The sequence below is a fragment of the Carassius carassius genome, chromosome 7, assembly GCF_963082965.1.
Source record: "Carassius carassius chromosome 7, fCarCar2.1, whole genome shotgun sequence".
In the NCBI taxonomy this organism is placed as follows: Eukaryota; Metazoa; Chordata; class Actinopteri; order Cypriniformes; family Cyprinidae; genus Carassius; species Carassius carassius.
The window spans coordinates 26,757,325-26,776,482 of record NC_081761.1 but is presented as its reverse complement, the minus strand read 5'-3'; the positions used below and the strand labels follow the sequence as shown (position 1 = coordinate 26,776,482).

General features: G+C 36.0%; 3 protein-coding genes across 9 annotated transcripts; 1 reads left to right on the top strand and 2 right to left on the bottom strand.

Moving 5' to 3' along the window:
• Positions 1-1,037: 1,037 nt before the first annotated feature.
• Positions 1,038-4,122, bottom strand: LOC132143806 (GTPase IMAP family member 7-like). Its single transcript, XM_059554355.1, has 5 exons — positions 4,025-4,122; positions 3,287-3,316; positions 2,577-2,695; positions 2,427-2,463; positions 1,038-2,235 (listed from the first exon to the last, which is right to left on the bottom strand). Exons 2-5 carry the CDS (start codon positions 3,303-3,305, stop codon positions 1,409-1,411), a joined length of 1,002 nt encoding a protein of 333 aa, XP_059410338.1. The 5' UTR covers positions 3,306-3,316; positions 4,025-4,122; the 3' UTR covers positions 1,038-1,408.
• Positions 4,123-5,215: 1,093 nt separating this feature from the next.
• Positions 5,216-14,108, top strand: LOC132143805 (E3 ubiquitin-protein ligase ZFP91-like). Of its 7 annotated transcripts, none has more exons than XM_059554350.1 (13): positions 5,216-5,974; positions 6,258-6,292; positions 7,487-7,588; positions 7,709-7,745; positions 8,026-8,136; positions 8,578-8,655; positions 8,737-8,889; positions 9,064-9,114; positions 9,474-9,552; positions 9,633-9,747; positions 9,838-9,937; positions 12,949-13,264; positions 13,397-14,108. In XM_059554350.1, exons 1-13 carry the CDS (start codon positions 5,580-5,582, stop codon positions 13,895-13,897), a joined length of 2,073 nt encoding a protein of 690 aa, XP_059410333.1. In that variant the 5' UTR covers positions 5,216-5,579; the 3' UTR covers positions 13,898-14,108. The 7 variants fall into 7 exon arrangements, with proteins under 7 accessions (XP_059410333.1, XP_059410332.1, XP_059410331.1 ...); XM_059554349.1 differs by having other exon boundaries at positions 12,949-13,315; XM_059554348.1 differs by having other exon boundaries at positions 5,218-5,974; positions 9,067-9,114; positions 12,949-14,108.
• Positions 14,109-15,070: 962 nt separating this feature from the next.
• On the bottom strand, positions 15,071-17,439 carry LOC132143118 (uncharacterized). Its single transcript, XM_059553263.1, has 2 exons — positions 17,233-17,439; positions 15,071-16,029 (listed from the first exon to the last, which is right to left on the bottom strand). The coding sequence occupies exons 1-2, from the start codon at positions 17,304-17,306 to the stop codon at positions 15,396-15,398; spliced, it is 708 nt and encodes a 235-aa protein (XP_059409246.1). The 5' UTR covers positions 17,307-17,439; the 3' UTR covers positions 15,071-15,395.
• Between the last annotated feature and the right edge of the window lie 1,719 nt (positions 17,440-19,158).

The following is a 19,158-nucleotide window of genomic DNA, read 5'->3' as shown; positions in this document are numbered from 1 at the left end:
AGCAGTAGCAAACAAGTGAACAATTTTGGACACAGCAATTGCCAATGATTGAAAACATATGCAAATTATGGGTGTGTATGTAAGGCTATTGATTTGTATTTTAAAAATACAGAACGACACATGGTGAAACTCTCATACAACATTTTCTTTGCAATTTATTTCCGGTTTCTATGCAAAGAATGCATGTGAGTGCCACAGACAATGAAGAGTGCATGAGAGCATGATATAGGCAGATAACTCCATGAAAGGGCAGACATTTTATATTTACAACAAGCAAAAACAGTAAAGTTGTTATTACTTGCACTGCTGTCTGTTCATCCAGAATACTGAGTAATCCATTTGCACACTGAAATATTTTCTATGCACTTTATTGTCCATTGCACTAGTGTAATTGATGTTCATATGTTCATAGTTTCTGCCTATGGTGTACATACACTTTTACACAATCCATCTATATAGTATGTTCATAGTACAAGTATCTTTATATCATGCTGATAGTATTTAAAATCTGTAAATTATGTCCATAATACTGCCTAATCTGTATATTTATTGTACATATTGTAGACCTTGTATATTCTGTACTTACTGCTTATTGCACTTCTGGTTAGATGCTAACTGCATTTCGTTGCCTTCTACATTACATGTGCAATGACAATAAAGTTGAATCTAATCTAATCTAATATAATGTAATCCAGTTAGTTAAAAAATTACTCCATGTGACAGCAAAAGTTGCAGTTCATATTCATTGCATTTTCAGGAGCTTCTCTACCAAGTGTAGTCCTAAGACCTTGTTTTTTTCTGTCTCTGCTCCTCTTTCTCTCAGGAAGTGCAATTTCCGCCTCAAGTCGCTTACTTGAGGTTAATCATCATATTAGTGTACTGTTGCCCACCATTCTCAATGACTATTTTATCAATCTTTTCAAACAACTGAATCACTTGTTCATGATTTTGTTCTTGATTGTTAAAAACATGGAATCTTCCACTACAAGTTTTTATGAAATGGACCAGCAGCAGAAAGAGGAACACAGCATTTAATCCTGTCAATGACTTATATTTCTTGCGTTTTCATTATTTATTGCAAAACTTTATAAAGCAAAACAAGTGCATGAGGTCACAAGGCATACATATAGTAGGATCTCACACACACAAACAAATCTCAAGTACAACTTATATAGAACACAAAAATGAAAGCAGTCATTCATTTATATAGAGCATGCAATACAGAGACACATTTCTCAGACATTTTTCTTGCACCTTCATATACCCACCTTCAAATTATTAAACAGTCAGATTTCATATTCCCCAGAATATAGTGTAAACGCGCTTTGTTTCTATTTATTAATAAGTCTTTGTAAAGTAATTATTAAAAAAAAACTTTTTCCAGCCACACAGTTTGTTTCCACTTAGATCACCATAAGAATTTGCTTAATGATTTAATTAAAGAACTGACCAAGTGGATCAAGTATGGAAGGCCAGTCTCTGCTTGGATTCTTGCCTCCTCTTCATATTTATTGTTTAACTTTTTTAATGCTTTTTCATAGGCCTCATCTTCAAGTTGAGTCCTCAGAGCTTCTATCTCTCTCTGTCTCTGCTCCTCATTCTCCTTCAGGAGACGTTGTTTCTCTTTCTCAATCGCTCTCTCTACCCTTTCAAGCATCTCACTGGTGTAGTATTGCCCACCATTCCCAGTGACCATTTTATCAATCTGGTCGAGCAACTGATTGACCTGTTCAGGGTTGTGTTCTTTATTGTTGAACACATGGTATCGTCCACTGCATGTTTTGATGAAACTGAGCAGTTCTGAGTTGTCCCGCACAAATGTGTGAATGTTTTTGCCCTCCAGTCGATCTCCATGAGTGAACAATGTCATGGTGTAATTGGAGGATTCCTCACCAAAAACGGCTTGAATGATTCTAACAGCTTGTGCTTCTTCATCAGTGAATCTGCCGAGCTGAATCACAACTAAGAAGACATGTGGACCAGGAGCAGAAAGAGGGATACAGAGTTTAATTCTGTTGACCACTTCATCTACAGTTAGGCTGGTGTCAAACAGACCTGGAGAGTCAATGACAGATACTTTTCTGCCATTTATTATTGAATGAAACTTTTCACACTGTCCAGTCACAGAGGAGGATGATATCTCTGATTTGAAAAACTTCTGTCCCAGGATAGTGTTGCCTGTTGCACTTTTCCCCACCCCTGTTTTTCCAACCAAAAGAATCCGGAGTGGATCGCCTGGAAGATGCACCGAACATTAACAAATAATTATATCATTTTTTCAAACTCTTGGTAATATAATTAAGTTTACAAACATCTATTTAAAAGAACAATGAAATATACCTTTATTAATATATTGTAATACTATTTATCATCCACCTTTGTGTTGTAAAATGTATGTATAAAAAGATAACAAATATATAACCTACCTACATCATCCAAATCTTGTTTTTGTTGCTTGGAGATCTAGAAATGATTTATACAATGTTACAAATGTTATCACATTTGGCAGCTTTTACTGTTAATAATATATAATCAGCTTAGAGTGGAGAAATGACAAAATACAAACTTAAGCATACCTGAATCCCTAATGCAATAGCAGGGACAATTATACAAAGTATCAGTAGTTCTGGGGAGAAAAATGCATCCCAAAACGTTGAGGTCGTTGTTGATGGTCCAGGAGAATTGTCCTGCACAGCTAAAAAGAAAGTCAATGTATATATATATATATATATATATATATATATATATATATATATATATATATGGGTGTGTGTGTGTGTGTGTGTGTGTGTAAACATGTATTTATGTATTTATTCATTTATTTATTTAATATTTTGATTGATGCAGTGAAGAAGAAAACAGGAAATTATTGTGGAGACATAGGCTACTGCTGTGAAATCTCCTTTTATGGAAGCAAGCAAAGTTTTAGCAAACAAAAACAACACTTAACAATTTCCCCAGTTATTTGTTCTCCAGCAGTTATTACTGGAATATTTCAGTTTTTCTATTTAATAAATATTCCATATGGCCTTTGAGCCCCTGAACAATGCCATTTCAGGTCATAGTTTTAGGCTAAGTACACATTACAGTTTTTATGATTTCATCTTATATCACACCAACTATGTTTGGTACTGCTTTAAATCAAGCTTCAACTGTCTATAAACGATTGTTGTCTCGTTAAAATCACTAAAAAGACTGTAAATAGTTTTTTATGAAATAGCTAATATCATCAGATTTCTTTTCAATGCAAAAAGTTGGTACAAACCATTTTAAAGTTACAGCTCACCTTTAAATGAAGGGCACATCGTGCATGTACTAGAGTTGTGACGTTCGCGAACGAACCGATTCTTTTGAACGGCTCATAAACATGAACGATGGGAGCCGAGTCGCGGCTGGAGGGGAGCCGTTCTTTCTGTCGTTCTTTTATCCTATGCGTGTTTCACACAGATGCACACAAATGAGCTCCTCCGCGAGACAGAACAGTTATGGGGGAGGGGCGCACCCAGCGCAGGCCAACCCTTTATAGCGTGATGATATTAGTTATTAGTTGTGCATGTTCATTGCAGCCCACTTTGTTATTGTTCATTGACTTGAAGGGGCTGATGTCCTATTTGCAAAGTTTACAGTAGTAATAGTATGTAGTATAGACATTTCCATTTTATTTATTCTAATTTTATCTACTTTAAATACTGTCACTGTCTAAGCAGAGGGATTTGTGCAACCCTATGGAATATAGTCCACACATGACAAACGAGGTAATAATCAATATTTCAGAATAATTCAAACTCAGATATTGGTGTGTGATATCTGAGTTTTAATTATTTGACTACAAATCTCACCTCATCATTCCTCCCAGTGATTATTTCCAGGATAAACTGAGATGCCTCCAAGCTGGCTTCTTAAAACTTACTAAATATTTAAAAAGAGCCAAAAGAGCCGTTCTTTTGAACGGCTCTTTGAAAGGAACGGATCGCGAAGATCCGGATCCCGTCAAAGAGCCATAAATCCCATCACTAGCATGTACAGATGTTAACTGGGTCCGTTTTTGTTTCCTATCAAAAGTTTCGTTTACTCAAAAACTTGCTAAAATTGGTCTTGCGTCACAGGAAGGGTTGTCTGGTAGACTACCATCTACAGGAGACAAGACGCCGCTGCATCATAAGACAGTCAATCAAGCAGCTGTTGCCTGTTTAGTTAATATGGGTGCACTGATATTTATCCAAACAAAAACGTTTTACACAAAAACAAATTAATGGTAGTTTTTTTCTGTAATAACAATAATAATAATATTGTTTAATAATATTATTTATATTGTTTAATTCTATTATAAAATAATAATAATAATAATAATAATAATAATATAAACACAATTCATTATTTTTTTATTAAAAATAATAATTAATTAAAATGTAATTCAATGTATATATATATATATATATATAAATTTATATATTATTAATTTATATATATATATATATATATTAATTTTTATATATTAATATATATAAAATAATGAATTGTGTTTATATTGTGTTATATTGTATATTGTGTTCGTTTTGCTATTAATTGTAATAATTCTGTGAGATCTTTGTTTGCACAATTTGTCTGACAACCGCCAGTGCTCCACACAGAGATCCGATCTGGTCATCATCAGTCTGTCTGGAATGACATGAAGAAACAAACTGAGACAGACTAAATCCAGAAGAACTGTGCCAACGTCTCCAAGATGCTTCAAGAAACCTACCTGCAAAGCTACCTGAAAAAATCTAGGGCAAAAGCTGCTTTAAACACACCAAATATTGATTTAATTTAGTTCGAAGTTCAAAGTCAATATATAAAAAATATGAAAAAGCAGGAAAAAATAAATGATTAATCTAAAATAAATGATGATCAAAAATAAATAAAGGCATGGTAATAGTTTCCGTGTTTTATTGTGATTTGTCATCATGTAATAAAAAGCTAAATACTGTTAATAAATAGAATTGACGTTGACACTTTTTGAGCATTCAGTTATCATATATATATATTTTTTTTTTTTAAAAAGTAAGATACAGCGATAAGATACTCTTTGCAAATGAACTGTGAGAGTCTCCTACTAAGCCATATTCTTCGATTTCACTTTCATGTGGATCGACGCTGGTTATTAGTTGTTTCGCAAAGCAACTTTTGTATGTCAGTGGAAGCAGGCGCATACAGCCGCAGCGCTGTGCGTCGCTGCTGAGCTCGTCTGCGGCTTCATCTCCACTTAAAGGAGACGCAACAAAGAGCGACAGCCGTGGGCCCTGCTAACAGCGTGGCTTACTATAGCTTTAAGAACTTAAAATATGGTCTGGGTGGTTTAAATTAATTTTGCACAGTTATTATAGAGAGACAGACTTAGTTTTTTTGTTTATGCCACTTTCATTTTTGAATCTTGCAAATCAAGAGCGTCCATTGAAATATGTTTGACAATCGGATCAGGGGCGTTAGCAACCCAACATTTTTCATATTTTATGCCTCCTGGTTTTCTGCAAGCTATGTTTCATTTTGTTGAGCATTTTTGAGGCGTCCTGAAGTACGAGAAAACAACTTTAGAGGTGATGGAGCCGCAGCTCTCAAACAACAAAGAGGAGATGGAGAAAGAGGCGGCCCTGGAGAAATCCGCGGGGCAGAGTACCGCATCTACCCCGTGCAGAGCATTCAGAGGACGGGGCGACGGGTGTCTGAAGACCGAAGGGACTTGCCCACCCGAGACAAACGGAGCTGCGCCGAGCGTGGCGGGGTCCGGGCGCGTTTTAAGGGACAGGTCAACGAGAGCGATTCCCGTGTGGAGGCAGAGCGATATCGGGGAGAGCCGGGGTGAAGTGACACGCGACGCTGTGGCGAATCGCCGAAGGAAAGCGAAATGCCCGCGGCGCAGGAAGAGCGCAGCAGCCGCGCAGGGTTCCTCGAATGCGGCCAGAGAGTTCAGCGGTGACTGCGACCTTCCGGACGAGTACGTGCGCCTTTTGAGTCTCTAAAATGACATGTTTAAGAGCCCAATAAGAAGGCCTCGCTTGTGCAGGTCCAAATAACATGGCATGGCATTTTTGTGCTAGTTTCACACATTTAGACGTGATGCTGACAGACTGCAGCGTTTAGATTTAACTTACTGTAGTAAAGCTGATGTGTTTCTGAGGGTAGTGGGGCAAAATAAATCACGCACTCTGTGACACTGGAAGGATGATTTGAAAGATGAGATGATAAATAAATCAGCCTGTTTCTCCGTCTTATGACAGGTTTGAAGAAAACAAGGATGCGCTGGTTAATAGAGGTACTTTAAATGGCATTTATTTTGTTAATGATTATCTGAAGGAGATTATACATGGCCAGCAGTTTTATTAGTTTTAAATGATTTCTATTAAAAAAACGGAGTATTACAAAAGTGACTATTCATTACTTACTAGTGCATATTTTAATATTTACTTTTGAATTATGAATAACATTTATTAAACTGATTTGTTATTGTTAACAAAGAACGTTTTTTGCCATCCAATTCTGTGAAGTTTTGTGACTCAAGTATACCAAGTATAGTATAGATGTCAAGTATTCACTTTCGACTACTTTGTTTTAAAGTTTGGCTAGCAACTATTATGTTGTAGTAGTCTATTTCTTTGTAACTAGTAACGTTCCCCCAATAGTAACAATCTATTTTAGCTTTACAGGTAGTTTATTTATTTGATATACTAGTACCTTTATAATCATAAACAATGAGTACCCAGAATAGCTTCTCTATAGTTAAAATTATACATCTTATTACTAGTTATAATTGGGACTCAATCTACTAGTAGTAATAAGTAGTAATAATAGTAAGTAGGTACTAGTGTGTATTTAATTAGCACTTGTAAAACTGGAATCTATACCAGCAACCATTACAATTCAAAGTATATAGAACTGTGAAATAGGTAGATGCATAGTTATCTGAATATCTGGTAAATACAATAAGGTTCACTTTAACATTAGTTAACATTCATCAGTCTCAATTAAAATAAATTGAAATAGTTACTTATACTGTAAATTATTACAATTAAAGGTTTTATCTGTTAATATTATTTAATGGGCCTGAGCTAATATGAATGAATAATGAACAGTTGTACTTTTGTTGAGTAATGTTAACAAAGTAGTAAATGAGTTAAGGAACCTTATTGTAAAGTATCATTGAATATTTAAGTCACATATTGCCGTAGAATTCTTTGGCAAAAATCTCAATATGTAACCAGTAAGAGCTATTTATTGTTGGGATATTGACTATTAGCAAAGAAATGCATACTAGTAAGTAATGAATATATATACTGGTGACAAGCTGAATAGATGTACTCACCTTTGGAATAAGTACAAGTATCTGACATACTAGTAATTAAAAGTAAAAAAAACCTATAAAGAGATACTAGGTACTTTAAGGAATAAAACAGCAGTTTGCCTCAGGTTGTGATCTGATTCTGCTTCATGTGACTGTGTTCTCTTCCAGCGGCCCACGGCAGACGGGTGCAGATGCGCTCAGGGGCCCGCTCCTGCCGGGGCTCGCCTAAGACTGTGTTTAAAATTGAGCCAGAAATGGACATTGACTATGGTACGCTGCTGAGCTTTTAATGTAGTAGACTGAACAGGTCCACTACTAATGCTTGATCGAATACACACCACAAAACATATATATATTAATAACTATAATGGTTGCACATTTTGCTTGCAGAGGAGGCCAATAAAGCAGTCGAAAAGACAGGAACAAGGTGATTGCACATTTCTCATGAGAACACATGAACACTGTTCATGAAAGACCCCATGAAATCAAAGTTGGAGTTTTGTGGTTTTATATGCATTGAATATGCATAGCGTTTCTGTTCCATGAAAGAAAATGGGCCAAGACTATCTTGCATTACTTTATGAGTCAATACTGGACAAAAACGGTGTTCGTCAAGCCATTTCGTGGGGTCTTTGAAGACAATGATGGCTGCTAGTGTTTTGGAGTTGGTCTAACAAGCCCTATGTTTGTAAACTGCCGTATTTTAGTGTGGAGAAAAAGGAAGAGGAGAGCTTGGATGATGAAGATGTTATAGAAGTGGAAGAGTGTCCATTTGTGGATGATCCAAAAGATGAAAACTACCTACCCTATTCTCATAGGTAATGTTGTACCTTGTGTACATCTACTGATTGCAGTCATTTGGAATTGACATTAATATGGCTTGAGCATTGTTAAAACCTCTCGGAAGCAGTTACTGTTTCATTTGATAAATGACAGGCATCTGATGTTGTGTTATAGCATGATTAAAGTAATAATTAGTTAATGATAAAATGAAAGTTATTAATTATTCGGACTTATCAGGATTTAGAGTATCACAGAAAAACCTGTCAGCATCAGGGAATTATACAATTGTGATTTCAATTTTTTTTTTCGTCATGGTCATCGAAAACACATTTCTGTTTGTGAAAAAACTGTCAGTTCTTTGTTGATTATGTATGCCTTTTGTTAAGCTTTGAAGAAAATTTCTGTAATTATTGTATGGAAATACTGAGGGTGTTGGGCAGAGTTTTTAAACATACATGCTGTATTTTGCTCAACAGTGAGGAAGAGGACACCGTCAGCAGTGATGAAGATGCCCCTTTTAGAGATGACACGGATGACCAGAGCTACGATCCTAAGTATGAGAAGTGTGTTGTTCTGTGTGTCTTCTGAATTTTGGTCTCCAACGCCTTCTATATTTCTGTTGTATTTCTGTGCAGGGAAATTCCTAAGTTGAGGCGCAGACCCCCTACTAGACTGACGGAGAAGGACAAAGCTTCAATGCAAGAGACCGAGATTAAAACTGAGGGAGGGGAGAGCACAGATGTGCAGACTGCTGCTGAAGTTGATGAAGGTGCCGAGGCACCCAGGAAGTGAGTCACTGATGTTGTTTTGTATGTTTGGGATGGAAACACAACTTGACACCCGTGCAACAAAATGCTTACCCATTAGGTTCACAGTCTCTCTCACACACACTCACTTTAAACACTCACTTAGTGAATGATAAACAAATATTAACCATCAGACTGTCTTGTTTTTTGTCTTAGAAGAGGTCGAAGAAGGAAAGATGATAAAAGCCCTCGTCTTCCTAAAAGAAGGTAACAGAGCATCTCACATTGGACACTGAAAACAATCCTAAAACATAAATAGAACTCTATCTATCTCCCTTTTTATTTAGAATATATATATACTATATTAGTAGTATCTGCTGGCTGGATAGTGTTTACAAAACTTTTGCAAATAAAGTCTGAAATCTTGGGAAATTGATAATAGGTCATGGAAAATTAATTGAAATTTCTATAGTCAGTATTACTTTTTATAAATATTTTTAGTTCTAAAGGTTTTTTTTTTTAAGATATTGCTCTCTTTACAGATGTGCTGAAATTATTTTTTTGTAATAAGTTTAATAATTTTAATGTTATCATTTTAAATGGTGATCATCTGTTCTTGCACTCAGGAAAAAGCCGCCGGTACAGTATGTGCGTTGTGAAATGGAAGGATGTGGTACAGTGCTGGCCCATCCGCGTTACTTACAGGTACAAATGTAAACTAGTATTCCCCTTCACTGACTGACAGTTTAGACCTGAAGCCTTTCTGTTGTCTTTCTCTCCTGCAGCATCACATTAAATACCAACACCTGATGAAGAAGAAGTACGTCTGCCCTCATCCCTCATGCGGACGACTCTTCCGGCTGCAGAAACAGCTACTGCGGCATGCCAAGCACCACACCGGTAAGATAAACTCATCCAGTGTTAAGCTTGAAATAGTTATCATGGAGTGTCTATGGTTGGGTGGCTTTTTAAAAGTACAGTCTGTTTCAGATCAGAGAGACTATATCTGTGAGTTCTGTGCTCGCGCCTTCAAGAGCTCTCACAACCTGGCTGTGCATCGAATGATACACACCGGAGAGAAACCACTGCAGTAAGTCGAATCTCTGCTGCTTACACAGTTACACACTACTGCATACAAAAAAGTAGCAAAGGTCGTCAAATTTAATCTTCAATATTTTTGTCACATTCGAAATAATTTAACTATGGGTGCTGCTAAAACATATTTTTATTCGATGATTATTTCTCATTTTGATTACTGTCTGACTACCTGGTCTCTTGCTTGTCCTACAACACTTAAAACCATAGAAAGTCTATATAAAAAGGCATTAAAAACATTAGATAAAAAACCGCTATCACACCACCACTGTCAAGTGCTAAAGAAACATAGATTACTAGATTTTCAAAATATGATTAATTTGAAAATGGCCTGTCTGATATATAAGGTCCTTCACTCCCTCGCTCCGCCATCGCCATCACTGAAGGACTTTATTAAATCCAAAGAAAATTCTCTGAGGACCACACGAGCCTCTACTAGAGGAGACTTGATAATACCTCACAGGCGTACCACCTTCGGTCAGACGGTCCTGTCTCTCAGGGGTGGGAACCTGTGGAATAGTCTTCCTCTAACACTAAGAGAATGTACTACGTATAGCTCGTTTAAAGTCCAGCTGAAAAAATGGCTATGGGCAAATCAAAGCTGTATGCTTTATTCTCTTTTAAATTGTTTTATGTTGTAATGTGTATATGTATGAGTGTTTGTGAAGTTGAATGTAGTCTTGTTTGAATATTGTATATAGGACGAATGTTTTTGTGAGCTGTGTGATCCTAGCACGTGGGACTACTGATGGAAATTAGCCTTTGGTTATAATCCGGCATTTTTACATGCATGTACTCCATGTTATGTTCATTAAAATGCACTGTCCAAATCAAATTAAAAAAAAAAAAAATTTACTTCCAGCTGAGAAGATGAAGTACAGGCGCATTTTTTAACACTAGACTGGAAATCAGGTTTTGTATCTTCTGAAGGGTTTAATTTTGTGATAATGACCAGCTGACTGTTAATTTTCCTGCTTATTACATGACATAAAAATATATATATTAAAGGGTAAGTTCACCCAAAAATGAAAATTCTGTCATTACTCATTCACCCTCATATTGTTTCAAACCTGTAAGACTTTCATTCATCTTCAGAACACAAATGAAGATATTTTTGATCAAATCTGAGAGCCCTCAGAACCTCAGTAGACAGCAATGCAGGGGCAATGGTCCCAGGTCCAGAAATGTAGCAAGGACATCGGTAAACTATTACTATTAAATAGTATAATACTAAACAGTATTACTAAGGTAATGTTTAATATATTTTTTAATAATATTATTTTACAAGTATATTGATAGATAATCACAGTGTTTTGGGTCAAATTGTCCAGCCTTACAAAAAAGCAAAGCAAACCTGAAACCCTTTTATAAAAAAATGCATTTAAACACAATCAAAATATATATATATATATTTTTCTTAAAATCCCAGTTATCTTTTATCCCTAAATCATGAATCCCTAGAATACGTGCTTAATTTTTTAGAACAATTGATATTTTGATCATATTTTTTCCCAAGTACATTTTATAAACTCCAAATAATATAAATCTTAATAACTACTATTGATTTTGTATAAAGTAATATATAAATAGCTGTTAAACCAAGAATTACACCACCAGGAACCCCAATGCCACTTAAAGAGTAATTTCACCTGAGAATGAAAATTTGTTCATCTTGTACTCGCCCTCGAAGCATCCTATGTGTATGTGACTTTCTTCTTTCAGAATAATACAATCTTGAGTTAGATTAAATATTGTCCTTGCTCTTCCAAGCCTTTCAATGGGGTAAGCAGGTGTTTGTTGTCAACCGTTCAGAAGACGTGAATCTTCTGACGTAATCTATGTATTTTTGTAAGATAAATATCCAGATTTCAAACATAATACAAACAATTTTTCTCACTTCTGCTGACTGTGGGGAACCGGAAGACATGCAGGTGGATGCTGTAGTTTGTCAGCGCTGCGTGGTTCGTGACAAACGTGGAGAGAGTATTGTAAAGAAAAATTTCAGAGGATTTTGAAATAAGCCAAGAGGAGACTGGTTTTCCTTTGCTAAAGTAAGGAAACTTTGTTTCCCAGAGGTGCGCGTGACTCATGCGTCTTCCATCTTCTGCCTGCACGTCTTCTGCATCCCACAGAAAACTGTGTATTACGTTTGAAATCTGGATATGTATCTAACAAAAATGCATAGATTTGCTACAGGGGGTCTTTATTCAGCACCCCCCCAACCCCCCCCCCCCCCCCCCCTCCCCCGGAGCCGTGTGAGGGATGTGTTATTACAGATGCAGACACTTTATTTCACGTCTTCTAAACTGTTGACAACAAACAGCCGTTCACCTGCATTGAAAGACTTGGAAGAGCAAGGACAATTTTTTATATAACTTTGATTGGATTATTCTGAAAGAAGAAAGTCACATACACCTAGGATGCTTCGACGGTGAGTAGAAGATGGATGAATTCTCATTCTCAGGTGAACTAACCCTTTAATAAAAATAATAAGCTGAAGTCTCATGAAATACATAGAAGCTGATTTTTATGTTTTATGCACAACATATCTTGTGTGTTCTTCACTTCCAGCCCTCAGTAACAAATATATATAATTTAAAAATGCTTACATACAAGACTAAGTAATTAAGAAAATGTGGAGCAAACATGGTGCAAAATATAACAGACTGCTCAGGCTGCCAAATCCAGCTCATTCTGATGTAGAGAATGAAGGATGTTGAAGGTGAAACATGAATCATGGAAGATGACCGTTATTTGTCACGCCCTATAGTGAAATATATTAATATTGTATGTAATGGCTTTAACTTTTGGTTGCTTTGTTTAAATGTCATTACCAGGGAGGCTGTTTTATGTTGCATTTTCAATACTTTAAACACACAAAAAAATGGCACACTTCCAATTTGACATTGTAGAGTAGTCCAATAAAATGCAAGATCCCCCTTGTAGTCATTTCGCGGATATATAAAAAAATTAATTACAGTAAATCTCATCACATTTCCTCTGTAGGTGTGAAATCTGTGGTTTCACTTGCCGTCAGAAGGCCTCTCTTAACTGGCACATGAAGAAGCATGATGCAGATGCCACGTACCAGTTCTCCTGCAGCATCTGTGGTAAGAAGTTTGAAAAGAAGGACAGTGTGGTGGCTCACAAAGCCAAGAGCCACCCCGAGGTGCTCATTGCCGAGGCCCTGGCCTCCAATCCCGGAGCCCTCATCACCACTCCTACCGGAGTCATCTCGCTCCTGGAGACCTCCACAGGCTCCATACAGACAGAGCAGGTGGTCCCTGAGGCCCAGGGGAGCTCTGCCATACCAGCAGGTCAGGTGGGTCCAGTGATGGTTGTGGATCAGGATCACCCAGTACACACAATGCAGGTACCAGTGACCCTGGCCTTGTCCTCGACCGAAGAGGAGAACAGTTCTCCTTCACAGCAGACCTCCGCTCACTCTCTGCAGATGCCACTACAGTTTGTCTCGACGCAGCAACACCAAATCCAGCAGCTACCCATTCAGCCCTCCATGACCAGCGTCACCCAGCAGGCTCCTTTGGTCCAGCAGCTGCCTGTTCAATCCTACAGCCCTCAATCCCAGATTGTCCACATGGCCTTCAGAGCTCTTCCTCAGCAGCAGCTCCCACTGGTGTCTGTCGCACAGCAGCTGCCTCTTCAAACCACCCAGCCACATCCAAACCAGACCCTCTCTAGGCCCCCAAGCCTCAACCCAGAGGGGTCTGCTGAATCCCGGAGCGTTTTGGGATTCGGGGGCGATCCTGCCTCCTCATCATCTACTTCTCCCCAGTCTTCCACTACTCCTTCTGAGACGAGACAGGTGGTCTGGGAGGGAGACGGGACTAATGAGAACGGAAGTGGGGGTGGGGTTTGGGGGGTGGGCGGAGAGGGGGAGGAGCCAAACATGACGGACAGTTCAGACAGCCAAATACAGCGTGCTCTGCTGTAGTGAAGGAAGGATGTTGAAGGTGTAACATGGAAGATAGTGAGATGACTGTTAGTTGTCGCGCTTCTAAATGCCCTGAAGTTAAATATATAGAGTAATAAATAGATTGTATGTAATCGCATTAACTTTTGGTAGCTTTGTAGCAATGTCTGTACCAGGTTTTGAGTTATCATTGTTCATTTTGTTTATAAACCGTTATAGTCCCCTCCAACAACCACGTCTGTTTTGTGTGTGTGTGTGAGTGTGTCATTTTGTAGCTGTAGAGGCTTCCACAGATCTTAATTCACATTACTCTGTGAGTAAAGCCATTGTGTGTAAGCAAACTCGTGCCATCATGTGGCTTAAATAGGTGCTGTAGAATTAGGCATCACCCATATTACAGATAAGATGGTCATTTTCATGTTATGGTCAATATTAAAATTCCATCCTATTTTGTCTAAAAAAAAATTAAAATAAAACACTAAAAACAAATCAGCTGTTTTAAATGTTTCAAGTGAATTTATTCACTTCTACTACATATCTTCTTAAATTGTTCAAAAAAACTACTGTTCAAAAGATTGGTACAGTATTTTAAAAAAATCTAAATAGCAGTTAATATTCTTAAATAATGGTACAATTAAAGCTATTTTTAATACATTTTAAAATACATTTCTAAGATGGCAAGCAGAATTTTCAGCAGCCATTTATCTTCTATGTGACATTATCCTTAAGAAATAATTCTAATATACTGATTTGGTGCTGAAAGAAACATTTATTGTTATAAATGTTGAAAACACTTTTGCTGTGTAAACCAGGATACATGTTTTCTCATGGTTCTTTGAATATAAAGTTTAAAATAACAGCATTTACTTGAAAAATACTTCTGTTAAATTATTTATAAAACTATTTCTGTCACTGCATGCATTTAATGCATCTTTGCTTAATAAATGTACTTTTCTTTCAAATAAATCTAACTGCCTGCAAACTTTTAAACTTGTGTATATCAAATTTAAACTTATAGCTACCAGTTTTATGAAAATAAGTCTCTAATATCACCAGAAACACAAAACAACACAAATATATAGTGCAACCCTAGGTGAAATTGAACATAATAGCAAAAAAGGGACGATTACATTTGAAAATACATTGACCATATACATATAGAGAGTCATCAAATACACAATATGATTACATACATTTATTGTTTCAAAACCTTAGAATTAATGTTAAACGTGGGGCTTTTGGAAGCAGAATAAGACCCAGATAAATGCCATTTTAATAATGACATCTATTCCTTATATTTGTTAGAAGAATTTTCACAAGTCTCTCTCAGCTAATACTGACCACATCACCTTTGTCTACAAAACAATACTCTGGAGAAAATCTGTAACACATTTTACATACTATCACAATCTCATCAGTAGCATATAAATTCAATAAATATAACACATCACCCTGGATGTTTTTCACATAAAAGTAAGTTGTAACCCAAATTATGTCATACAGACAAAGTTTTGAATTGTTATGGTTGTGAGAGTCTGGCATACTGCTTGAGCGCACGTTTTGGTGGAATGAGAGAATCATTCACCCCCACTCTTCTCTTCTTTCGCTGTTCATTGTCTTTCTCTCCATCTGTCTCTGCGTCTTCCTCACGAGAAGCCAGTGGACCATCATTGTGTGGAACTGTAACATTGTCTTTTGGTACACTGTCGGAGGTGACCACGTGGTTACTCTGCAGATCGCTGTCATGTGCGAACTTGCAGCGGCTTCCAAAGCGGCAGCGGCCATCCTTCCTGTGGGCCACACAAATGCGCTTACCGTCAATCTGGGTGGGGCGTGCTTGTAAAGTAAGAGGAACGTGTTTCTGTAGGACATTCAGTCTCTCCTCTGCCAGCTCTTTGAATGGATTAGCAAACACACTGCTGCCTGTAAGCGCTCCACCCGAGCTGGATCCTCCCAGAGGTGGAGGAGGGAGCTTGTGAGTGTGAGGACGGATGGAGAGGAGCGGCTCGGGAAAGGAGCGATTGGCTGCGGGCGGCTCCTCTTGATCCTCATTCTCTGGACCAGATTCAGACTCACTGGAAGGCGAGTCCGACTCCAACAGAAAATTACGGCTTTTCATCTTCTCTACAGTGCATTCTGTCTTTTTGAAGGACCTAAGCAGAAACAATTAAAAAAGTTTATCTAAAAAATGATGCTTGATCATTCTGAGCTCATATCATGTAATCGTTTATTCATGAAAGTTAATGGTGATCACTGCTGTCAAGCCTTTTTCTAACTTTTATTATATTCTTTCTTAGTTTACACACACACACACACACAAAGCACCCTTATCACCCCCTTGTGAAAAGAAGCACAGTTTCTCATACCTTACTTTTTTAAAGTGAAATAATACACTTTAAAAGAATGTACTTAAGTGCAAACTGAATGTAATGTTTTAAGCACTTAATTGCAATAAAATAAAAATATGTTGTAGTTTAAATCTATATTAAATTAGTTGAACTTAGGAGTGCATGCATGTATATATTTCAGACAAATACAGTATGTTGCTTATAGATTAAAAATATTTATAATATTATCTATATGAATATATACATGTACGTTTTTCAAAATATATATGTTTATGTATTTACATAATAAATATACACAGACAGAACACACATATATTATGCAAACAAAAACTTTTATTTTGGATGCAATTAATTGTGATTAATTGTTTGACAGCACTACCTTGTAATGTAATTTCATAATTCTATTCTTCTGTGAAATACAGTTAAAGTGTAATACTTAATATACTTACAAGCATATATTAAAATAAATAATTAAAGCATATATATATATATATATATATATATACTAAAATATGCTTTAATTATTTCTATTGAAGTCTGTATGTCATGTATTTAAATATATTTTTATTTACACGTAAGAAGCTGTCGTAAAAGCATACTCCAAGTGGCTTTTTAATATTATTTTTACATTATATGCAAGGTAAACAATATACTTTTTAAATCACAAAATGAGTTGCTGTAGAACAATTAGTTCTTTACCACATAACCAGAGTGAACGGTGACCATCGCTCTCTAAATAGAGTTGAATTGACAGTATTAAATTACAGGACCTTATTTCCTTACAAAAAGTTTTCATTTGGCTTCAGAAGACTTGGAATAAAGTCCACAAGTCGTGTGTGGACTACTTTTATGGTGCTTTTTGTCCTTTGTGGAGCTTGACAGCCCCAGTCCCTATTCACTCTTACTCAGTTCAAATGATAGATAGATAGATAGATAGATAGATAGATAGATAGATAGATATTATAAATAATGTAAAGTTATTTGTTTATTTAATTTTGAATTACTTACTCATTCGCCTTGTCTTTTCCTTTCTCTTCTTCCTCTGACTCGGATGAAAGCCCGTATCCCACAAGCGAATTCATTTCGATTATATACAAGTTATTGAGATTTGTGATCCGAATTCTTTGAAAAACGTATCGGTATGACTTGGATATTGATATTCAACTGTCATTGAATTATTTATTTATCCGGAAGTCGGGTTTTCTTCTTGGTCCCCAAACAGATTTTCGTGGAAATAAACAGTAAATGCATGTGCCACCGCGAGGCGCGGAATGGTAATGCGACAATTAGATAAATTTAACCAATAAAAATAATAATAATAGCATTGAAATAATAGATCAAACAAGTAAGCATAAAATTCTAAAATAATACTGAAAATTTGAAATGTTAATTTGGCAACTAAATGAAATAAACATATTACATATTACTTTATTTTAATTTTAGAATATGTTAGTTGTTTGTGCTTTTGTCATATATATATATATATATATATATGACAAAAGTACAAAAAACTAAAACGTATTCTAAAATTAAAATAAAGTAAGATGTAAATGAAACTTTAATTACAATTAATATCAAAATAAAATATTCAGTAGTATTAATATACATTACAATAAATATTATATAAATAATACTAAAATAACACTGACGTCTTTTAAACCAGGTCTAATACACATGCACATGCATTTACAGTGGTGCTGGGAATTGAGGGACATGACTTTTTTTGTACCCTTATGTGACAACTTTGTTAACAAGTGGTACAATAAATAGCGATTCAGCACTGGAATTTATTTTTAATGTTTAAGACGAGTGTAGCAGCTGTTATCAATAGCGGAAGGAATATGTGTATATCTTCTCTAATGCACTGTCTGCAAACAGAGTCATGTTCTGTCCTAGCACTTTTCCACAGCTTCTAGTGAAACCACAAGATGCAAAGAAATGTTTAACATCACTTGATATAAGAAGGCACATTTAAGTTAAATATGTCACATAATAGGCAGCGTGAGTATAGTGAAATATAGATTTTAACAACATCATTTTTCACACTTCATGCAATTTAGAGAAATGTTGTGCATTCCTAAGCAAATATGGGCCTACACAAAAATGTCCCGAATAAATGTCTGAGTAACAGGTTACAAATATTTTCTCGCCTCCCTATTGTTAAAAGGGAAAGTGTGGGCACTGATAAGCTTAGAAAAATAGAGAAAAAAAATTTAATACCAGACATTTATACCACCCTTCCTTGTTATTCCACGTAGATAACAATTCCTTTTGTGATTAGGTAACATGGCCACAGAATTTGGCAGAATTAAAATGGCCATTCACAAACTGAATTTACAAATTTGAGCTAATTTAATCATGTTTTCTGCTGCTTATTAGAGTGCAAGATTTCTGTATTCTAACTCTAAAGTCATTAAGGACGTTCTTGACATGCATTAAATAATGTAAGCAACTTGCATATATATATAACTTTATTAAAAAAACAAATACACAAAAAATATTTATGCTTTATGTATTTTTGTAATACATTCTTAAATACATGTCTATCTTGTATAACATGTATTTTTGGATGGATATACATGTACATATCCACATATTACTCATACCTTTTTGGGCTAGATAAAAGCCTATGAAATGGGTTTTATTTATGTTTTTACTTCATATGACAATATATTTCATATTTAAAAATGTAATATGTAGGCTATACACATATTATATTTGCTTATGGAAAGATCTGCCTCAATCTCAAACTTGTACTACTCTGCTTCTGATCCAAACAACATATAGAACAGAAATGAGCTATTATCACTGAAGACGTAATTTACAAAAGATAATGATATGCAGATGCTCAACATTCACATTTCAGGTATGATTCCATGCAACTCATAAAACCACACACCTTATTGTACTCCTAAACCAAAAACCGCCATTCTA

What these genes read in the sequence shown, in the direction of transcription:
- LOC132143806 (XM_059554355.1), bottom strand. An exon ending in CTATTGCATTAGGGATTCAG is followed by an intron (nt 2,464 to 2,576) that starts GTATGCTTAAGT and finishes AATCATTTCTAG; the next exon opens with ATCTCCAAGCAACAAAAACA. An exon ending in ACAAGATTTGGATGATGTAG is followed by an intron (nt 2,236 to 2,426) that starts GTAGGTTATATA and finishes TGCATCTTCCAG; the next exon opens with GCGATCCACTCCGGATTCTT.
- LOC132143805 (XM_059554347.1), top strand. Translation starts at nt 5,580, where the DNA reads ATGGAGCCGCAGCTCTCAAACAACAAAGAGGAGATGGAGAAAGAGGCG. An exon ending in AGAAATGGACATTGACTATG is followed by an intron (nt 7,589 to 7,708) that starts GTACGCTGCTGA and finishes TTTTGCTTGCAG; the next exon opens with AGGAGGCCAATAAAGCAGTC. An exon ending in GACCAGAGCTACGATCCTAA is followed by an intron (nt 8,656 to 8,736) that starts GTATGAGAAGTG and finishes ATTTCTGTGCAG; the next exon opens with GGAAATTCCTAAGTTGAGGC.
- LOC132143118 (XM_059553263.1), bottom strand. Translation starts at nt 17,306, where the DNA reads ATGAATTCGCTTGTGGGATACGGGCTTTCATCCGAGTCAGAGGAAGAA. An exon ending in GGAAAAGACAAGGCGAATGA is followed by an intron (nt 16,030 to 17,232) that starts GTAAGTAATTCA and finishes GTTTCTGCTTAG; the next exon opens with GTCCTTCAAAAAGACAGAAT.